The sequence below is a fragment of the Myiozetetes cayanensis genome, unplaced genomic scaffold (assembly GCF_022539395.1).
Source record: "Myiozetetes cayanensis isolate MyiCay16 unplaced genomic scaffold, myiCay2020 scf1102, whole genome shotgun sequence".
In the NCBI taxonomy this organism is placed as follows: domain Eukaryota; kingdom Metazoa; phylum Chordata; class Aves; order Passeriformes; family Tyrannidae; genus Myiozetetes; species Myiozetetes cayanensis.
In genome coordinates, this window is record NW_026086719.1 from 1 (window position 1) to 9,201 (window position 9,201).

A 9,201-nucleotide genomic window follows, 5' to 3' on the forward strand; every position below is an offset into this window, starting at 1 on the left:
GGGGTGGGTCCCTCACCGTGCCCGCTCCCCGCGGGTCCCGCCCCGCTCCGAGGATGAGTTTGGACCCCGGGAGGGTTTTGGGGTGGATTTGGAGCCCCGGGGCTGAATTTGGGTTCGGGTTCTGAGCCCCGGGGATGAGTTTGGAGCCCCGGGGAGGGGTTTTGGGGTGGATTTGGAGCCCCGGGGCTGAATTTGGGGTGGGTCCCTCACCGTGCCCGTTCCCCGCGGGTCCCGCCCCGCTCCTGCCGCTCCGAGGCCGCCCCGGGGGCCGCGCCGGGCTCGAGGCCGGGGCTGGGCTGGCGGATCTCGTGGAGATCCCCGCGCTGCTGCTGCTGTTGCTCCTGGTTTTCCATGGATTTGCCGGGATCGGGAGCGAGGGAGGATCGGGAATGGTGGGGGGGGGTGGTTCGAGGGGGCCGTTACTGCGCATGCGCGCGGGGCCGGGAGCGTCTCTGGTTGCCTGGCAACGCGGCCGCCATGTTGGCGTCTCTGGTTGCCTGGCAACGCGGCCGCCATGTTGGCGCCTCTGGTTGCCTGGCAACGCGGCCGCCATGTTGGCGTCTCTGGTTGCCTGGCAACGGGGCGGGAGCTTCACCAACCCCCCCATCCCATTCCCATCGGGAACACCGGGAAAAACGGAACCGGGATAGGGGCTGAGAGACCCCCCCGGCCCCGAGACACCCGCGCAGGGGGCGCTGCACGTCCCGGGGGGGCGGGAGGAGAGGCCGGGCTGGAATTCCCAGGGAAGCTGTGGCTGCCCCTGGATCCCTGCAGTGTCCCAGGCCGGGCTGGATCCCCTGGGATAGCGGGAGCTGTCCCTGAACATGGAATGGGATGATCCTGAAAATCCCTTCCCACCCAAACCATTCCGGGATAAAGGACACTCGGGATCCACTCAGAGCGGTTTTTATGGAATGTGGGGATGGGAAAGGCGGGAAAGGGGAAGGGAGACCCTTCCCTGAGTGCCGAGATTCCCAGGGAATCCCCCCTTGTTCCCGGAACTCCTTCCCAGAGAGGAGTTGGGCTGGGGATGGATCCAATGTCAGGCTCTGGATCCAGGCTGGGAGAGCTGGGAATGGCCAGGCTGGAGCAGGGAAGGATCCAGGGAGAGCTGGGAGCCCCTTCCAGAGCCTGGGAGGGTGGGGAGGGGCCGGGCTGGAATTCCCAGGGAAGCTGTGGCTGCCCCTGGATCCCGGGAGTGTCCCAGGCCGGGTTGGATCCCCTGGGATAGCGGGAGGCTCATCCATGAACGCTCCTCCATCCCTGGGATTTTCCTCTGCTCCCCCGAGGTTCCATCCCAGCCCCCCCGGGCCAGGAAAATGGGAATAACCCCCCAATTCCAGCAGGGAACTGGGAATTGCTGAGTTTGGGGTAGATGCCAGGAATTCCATCCCATCCCACCACCACCCCCCCATCCCAGTGGGACACATGGGAATTCCCAACCCCTCTCCACATTCCCAGGGCCTGGAATTCCACGGGACACGGGGAAGTTCCACTGGAGGACAAGGCCTTTATTGGGGTCTCTCCGGGATTTTGGGGCTCCCTGGGATTCCCAGGTGGAATTCCAGGCACCAGGATGGGGCTGGAATCCATCCCAGCCCTTCTAGGGCGGAGCGGCACTCTGGGAGCGGGAATTCCGGGACTTTCCAAGAATTCCGGGCCTTTTTCCCTCCCCTGAATCAGCAAAAGACCCTTTCCAGGTAGGGGTTGAGGAAGATGCCGGTGGGATCCAGGCGCTCCCGCACGGAGCAGAACTTTGGGAATGCCGGGAACATCTTCTCCAGCTCCTGCCGGGTGCAGCTGTGGGCCTGGGGGAGGGAGCATCCAGGGGGGCATTCCCAGATCCAGGGGGGCATTCCCAGATCCAGGAATGCGCTCCGGCCATGAGGAGCCCCGCGGGGAACGGGGGGATCCCATCCCAGCATCGGGAAATGTCGGGATAGGGAAGGATCCAGAGCCTTTGGATGTGGGATGGGATCCGTCCCTGAGCCCCCCTGGTCTCCAAACCACATTCCCAAGATGGAAAATGGGAATTCCCTCCTTTTCCCAGCCTGGGTCCCCACCAGGACGTGCTCAGGGAATGGTGGGATCCCCATCCCAGCATTGGAAAATGTCTGGATAGGGAAGGATCCAGAGCCTTTGGATGTGGGATGGGATCCATCCCTGAGCCCCCCTGGTCTCCAAACCACATTCCCAAGATGGAAAATGGGAATGATCCCCTTTTCCCAGCCTGGATCCCCACCAGGACATGCTGGGAAGCCCCTCAGAGAATGGTGGGATCCCCATCCCAGCACTGGCAAACGTTGGGATAGGGAAGGATCCAGAGCCCTGGGATGTGGGATGAGATCTGCCCCTGAGCCCCCCTGGCCTCCAAACCCCATTCCCAAGATGGAAAATGGGAATGATCCCTTTTCCCAGCCTGGATCCCCACCAGGACGTGCTCAGGGAATGGTGGGACTCCCATCCCAACATCAGCAAACGTCGGGATAGGGAAGGATCCAGAGCCTTGCGATGTGGGATGGGATCCATCCCTGAGCCCCCCTGGTCTCCAAACCACATTCCCATGAGGAAATGTGATGGAAAATGGGAATGATCCCCTTTTCCCAGCCTGGATCCCCACCAGGATGTGCTCAGGGAATGGTGGGATCCCCATCCCAGCATTGGAAAATGTCAGGATAGGGAAGGATCCAGAGCCCTGGGATGTGGGATGGGATCCATCCCTGAGCCCCCCTGGCCTCCAGAGCCCTTTCCCGTGAGGAAATCGTGCTGGGAATGGGGAATTCCCGGCCCTTTCCCGGGGTTTTTTCCGGCCGTACCTTGGCCCAGTGGGGTCTCCCTCCGTGCTTCCTCATGATCCCCTCGTAGATCCGCCAGTATTCCCGCCTGGGAACATCCTTCCCGTACGGCCTGCCGGGAATCCGGGAATTCATTGCAGCGGGATCCGCGGCTGGGATTGCCAATTCATTCCCTGGATTGGGAATGAACCCCCAGCCCCCAGCCCAGGGGTGTCCAGGGAATGGCCCAGCCCATCCCACATCCCGGGGGTATCCAGGGAATGGCCTGGAATGGCCCAGCCCATCCCAAGGCTTCGGGAGCACAAAGCTCCAGGACAGGGAGTGGGATGGCCATCCGGGCATCCCAGGGTATCAGGGATGGCCCAGCCCATCCCACATCCCGGGGGTATCCAGGGAATGGCCTGGAATGGCCCAGCCCATCCCACATCCTGGGGTAGCCCAGGATATGGCCTGGATATGGCGCAGCCCATCCCGGGCTTAGGGCATGAAGTTCCAGGAGCCAGGGATAGGGATGGATTTGGGATCCTGGGATAGGGATGGATTTGGGATCCTGGGATAGGGATGGATTTGGATCCTGGGATAGGGATGGATTTGGGAGCCCGGGATAGGGATGGATTTGGGATCCTGGGATAGGGATGGATTTGGGATCCTGGGACAGGGATGGATTTGGGTGCCTGGATAGGGATGGATTTGGATTCTGGGATAGTGATTGATTTGAGATCTTGGGATGGAGATGGATTGGTCATCCCAGGACAGGAATGGATCTGTTATCCCAGGACAGGAATGGATTTGGGATCCCAGGACAGGAATGGATCTGTTATCCCAGGACAGGGCTGGGGAGGAGTCTCCATGCCAGCATTCCACGTGGGAATGCCGCCCCCAGCCCCGCTCCCGTCCTGCCCGTGGGAAGGGGGATCCCATTGGGATCGGCCATTCCCGGATCCCGGGGAACCCCCACCTGTAGAGGACGACGTTGATGAAGCAGCTGTCCCTCTGGAAGCAGGGGCTCAGCCACACCTCATCCCCCTTGGAAAAGCGAACTTCCACCGGGAAATGAGCCCCGAGCCCGGGCTGGGAATCCAGAGCCGCCCGCAGCTCCAGCAGCGCCGCCCGGGTCCTCCCGCTGAGAGGGGACAGCCCAGACCGGGATGAGAGGGAATTCCTAGCCCCACAGATCCATCCCAGCCCCACAGATCCATCCCAACCCCACAGATCCATCCCAGCCCCACAGATCCATCCCACACCCCACAGCTCCATCCCAGCCCCCACAGCTCCATCCCAGCCCCACAGATCCATCCCAGCCCCACAGATCCATCCCAGCCCACACAGATCCATCCCACACCCCACAGATCCATCCCAGCCCCACAGATCCATCCCAGCCCCACAGCTCCATCCCACATCCCACAGATCCATCCCAGCCCCCACAGATCCATCCCACATCCTGCTGACCGGGGAACATCCCAATCCCGGGATGAGAAGGAATTCCTGACCCCACAGATCCATCCCAACCCCACAGATCCATCCCAGCCCCCACAGATCCATCCCAGCCCCCACAGATCCATCCCAGCCCCACAGATCCATCCCAGCCCCACAGATCCATCCCAGCCCCACAGCTCCATCCCAGCCCCACAGATCCATCCCAGCCCCACAGATCCATCCCAGCCCCACAGATCCATCCCACGCCCCCACAGATCCATCCCAGCCCCACAGCTCCATCCCACACCCCACAGCTCCATCCCACACCCCACAGCTCCATCCCACAGCTCCATCCCACATCCCACAGCTCCATCCCAGCCCACACAGCTCCATCCCACATCCCACAGATCCATCCCACACCCCACAGCTCCATCCCAGCCCCCACAGCTCCATCCCAGCCCCCACAGCTCCATCCCACTTCCCGCTGGCAGGGAACATCCCAATCCAGGATGAGATGGAATTCCTGATCCCACAGCTCCATCCCAGCCCCCACAGATCCATCCCAGCCCCCACAGATCCATCCCAGCCCAGCCCATCCCACCACAGCTCCATCCCACACCCCACAGCTCCATCCCACATCCCACTGCCCGGAAAATGGCCCCAATCCTGCTGTGAGACAGGGATGGATGGAATTCCCGGCCCCCCCCAAGGCATCCAGGGAAGGGATGGGATGGGATGGGATGGGGTGGGATGGGATGGGGTGGGACTGGGATGGGGTGGGATGGGATGGGATGGGAGTGGGATGGGATGGGATGGGATGGGATGGGGATGGAGATGGGATGGGATGGGGATGGGATGGGATGGGATGGGAGTGGGATGGGATGGGGATGGGATGGGATGGGATGGGATGGGATGGGATGGGATGGGATGGGATGGGGATGGATGGGAGGATGGGATGGAGGATGGGATGGGAGGATGGGATGGGAGGATGGGAGAGGATGGGGAGGGGATGGGGATGGGATGGGATGGGATGGGATGGGATAGAGGGGATGGGATGGGATAGGGATGGGATGGGATGGATGGGATAGGGATGGGATGGGAGAGGATGGGATGGAGAGGGAGGGGATGGGGTGGGGTGGGATGGGATAGAGGGGATGGGATGGGATACAGGGATGGGATGGGATACAGGGATGGGATGGGATGGGCACAGCCCATGGCTCCGGGAGCACAGGGGGGAAAGGGATGGGGGGATGGATTTGGAATCTTGGATAGGATTTGGGAGCCTGGGATGGGGATGGATTTGGAAGCCCAGAAAGGCATGGATTTGGGATCCCAGGATGGGGATGCATTTGGAATCCCAGGATGGGGATGGATTTGAGAGCCTAGGATAGGGATAGGTTTGGGTTCCCAGAATAGGGATGGGTTTGTTATCCCAAGATAGGGATGGATTTGGGAGCCCAGGATGAGGATGGATTTGGGATCTGAGATGGGAGTGGATTTAGGGATCCTGGGACAGGGATGGGTTTGGGATCCCAGGACAGGATGGATTGGGATCCCAGGACGGATGGGTTTGGGATCCCAGGACAGGGATGGGTTTGGGATCCCAGGACAGGGATGGATTTGGGATCCCAGGACAGGGATGGGTTTGGGATCCCAGGACAGGGATTGGGATCCCAGGATAGGGATTGGGATCCCAGGACAGGGATTGGGATCCCAGGACAGGATAGGTTTGGGATCCCAGAGACAGGGATAGGTTTGGGATCCCAGGACAAGGAGTTGAGATCTCAGGACAGATAGTTAGGATCCCAGAGATAGGTTAGAATCCTAGGACAGGGAGATCAGGCAGATGAATCCGGGCAAGGATGAATCCCAGGACAGGATTGGGATCCCAGGACAGGTTAGAATCCCAGGACAGAGATAGATTTGGAGATCCCAGGACAGGGATTGGGATCCCAGGACAGGGATTGGGATCCCAGCACAGGGATGGGTTTGGGATCCCAGCACAGGGATGGGTTTGGGATCCTGGGACAGGGATTGGGATCCCAGGACAGGGATTGGGATCCCAGCACAGGGATGGGTTTGGGATCCCAGCACAGGGATTGGGATCCCGGGACAGGGATCGGGATCCCAGCACAGGGATGGGTTTGGGATCCCAGGACAGGGATTGGGATCCTGGGACAGGGATGGGTTTGGGATCCCAGCACAGGGATGGGTTTGGGATCCTGGGACAGGGATGGGTTTGGGATCTGGGGTGTTCCTGGGGGTCCATCCCGGCACTCACACGGGGATGGCCCAGTCCTGGACGTGCTGCCGGAAGCGGCAGTCGTAGGTGAGGATCCGGTGGCTCCTTCCCACCCTCTCCTGGCGCGTCCCGAAGAGCAGCCGGAAAAAACCCCGGTTGATCCAACGAACCAGCCCGGGAAAGAACGTGCTGGGACAGGGACACAGCGGGATTGGGATCCACAGGGACACCCCAGGGATCCAGGGGCAGCCACAGCTTCCCTGGGAATTCCAGCCCAGCCGGGAATCCCTTCCCAATCTCCCACCCCAATCTCCCCTTTCCCAGTGGGAAGCCATTCCCTGTGTCCTGCCATTCCAGGCCCTGATCCCAAATCCCTCTCCAGCTCTCCTGGAGCCCCTGCAGGCTCTGGAAGGGGCTCCCAGCTCTCCCTGGATCCTTCCCTGCTCCAGCCTGGCCATTCCCAGCTCTCCCAGCCTGGATCCAGAGCCTGACATTGGATCCATGCCCAGCCCAACTCCTCTCTGGGAAGGAGTTCCGGGAACAAGGGGGGGTTCCCTGGGAATCTCGGCACTCAGGGAAGGGTCTCCCTTCCCCTTTCCTGCCTTTTCCACCCCCACATTCCATAAAAACCCCTCTGAGTGATCCCAAAGGGCTTTTCCAGCCGGGATGATTCCCGGATTTCCATGGACGCCAGAGGGCGGTGCAGCCCCGGCCGCGATCCCAACGATCCCGACCCTCCCGCACGGGAACTCTTGGAATAAAACCCAGGAATTCCTCCTTCCCCCGGGCCGGGGAAGCTCCAGGTGAGGTCCCTCCCTGCCCGTCCTTCCTGGGAAATCCCGGGAAATCGGCCATGGAGAGGCCGGGATGAGAACCTGGATGAGGCCAGGCCTGGAAAATCCCGCCCCACCCCCTCCCGATCCCGATCCCGCCCGAATCCCACCTGATCCAGAGCAGGAATTCCAGCAGGTGATGCCCCACGGCGCGGTCCCAGAGCCAGCTGGACGGGGAGCTGGGAGCCTGCAAATCCAGGAGCAGGGAACTCAGGGAAGGGCGGGAATTCCGGAGCACAGGCCAGGACTGAATCCCGGCATTCCCAGAATTTCTGTCCCCCCATGGAACAGGTCCCCAAAGAGACCAGAATTTGTCCTGAGCATTCCAAGGGCTTGGAAAACCCCAAATTATGGGAACAGATCCCATCCATTCCCAAAAGGAGACCACAACTTCTCCCGAACATTCCAAGACCTTGGAAAACCCTGGAATTCCCAGACTGTGGGAACAGGGCCCATCCATTCCCAAAAGGAGACCACGACTTCTCCTGAACATTCCAAGAGCTTGGAAAACCCTGGAATTCCCAAATTACGGGGAAAAGACCCATCCATTCCCAAAAGGAGACCAGGACTTGTCCTGAACATTCCAAGACCTTGGAAAACCCTGGAATTCCCAGACTGTGGGAACAGGTCCCGTCCATTCCCAAACCTTGGAAAACCCTGGAATTCCCAGACTGTGGGAACAGGTCCCGTCCATTCCCAAAAGGATGCCAGGATTTGTCCTGAGCATTCCAAGAGCTTGGAAAACCCTGGAATTCCCAAATTACGGGAAAAAGACCCATTCATTCCCAAAAGAGACCAGGACTTGTCCTGAGCATTCCAAGGGCTTGGAAAACCCCAAATTATGGGAACAGGTCCCATCCAGCCCCTAAAGGAGACCAGGATTTGTCCTGAACATTCCAAGAGCTTGGAAAACCCTGGGATTCCCAAATTATGGGAACAAGACCCATCCATTCCCAAAAGAGACCAGGACTTGTCCTGAGCATTCCAAGGGCTTGGAAAACCCCAAATTATGGGAACAGATCCCATCCAGTCCCTAAAGGAGATCAGAACTTCTCCTGAGGATTCCAAGATCTTGAAAAACCCTGGAATTCCCAGACTGTGGAACAGGTCCCACCCAGTCCCTAAAGGAGACCAGGATTTGTCCTGAGCATTCCAAAGGCTTGGAAAACCCTGGGATTCCCAAATTATGGGAACAAGACCCATCCATTCCCAAAAGAGACCAGGATTTGTCCTGAGCATTCCAAAGGCTTGGAAAACCAGGATTCCCACCCGTGGGGTGTCCAACCCAGTCCCAGAGCGCTCCCTCCCCCCCATTCCCGGCATTCCCGGCGGGAATTGCGGGCGTGCCCTGGTGGTGGGGTCCTGGTAGATGATCCGGACGTGGTCGCTGTGCGGGAACCACAGGAAGCGGAAATATTGGGATGAGCGCAGGTGGAGATCCAGCTGATCCAGCACCTGCGGGAAAACCGGGAATGGGAATGGCCAGACTGCCCCAGAGGGGACAGCGGGATGAGGGAAAACCGGGAATGGGCATTCCCAGACTACCCTGAGGGGAAACTGGGAATGAGCATTCCCATACATCCCTGAGCTGGAATGAGCCCAGCCCCGGGACAGGCCGTGGATCCCACTTTTGGGAATGGGAAAAGCTGTGGAATGGGGATGGAGCAGGAATGGAGCTGGGATGGGATGGGATGGGAATGGGGATGGGATGGGGATGGAGCTGGGATGGGATGGGAATGGAACTGGGATGGGATGGGAATGGAGCTGGGATGGGATGGGAATGGAGCTGGGATGGGATGGGAATGGAGCTGGGATGGGAATGGAACTGGGATGGGATGGGAATGGAGCTGGGATGGGAATGGAACTGGGATGGGAATGGAGCTGGGATGGGAATGGAACTGGGATGGGATGGGAA

General features: G+C 60.1%; 1 protein-coding gene across 1 annotated transcript; it reads right to left on the bottom strand.

Annotated features, from left to right (window-relative positions):
- Positions 1-1,663: 1,663 nt before the first annotated feature.
- On the bottom strand, positions 1,664-8,741 carry LOC126635131 (L-gulonolactone oxidase-like; the record flags this gene model as incomplete). Its single annotated transcript, XM_050306076.1, has 6 exons — positions 1,664-1,808; positions 2,817-2,907; positions 3,754-3,918; positions 6,493-6,642; positions 7,397-7,473; positions 8,634-8,741. Coding segments are annotated over 6 exons (720 nt in total), but the record flags the coding sequence as incomplete, so codon positions are not given.
- Between the last annotated feature and the right edge of the window lie 460 nt (positions 8,742-9,201).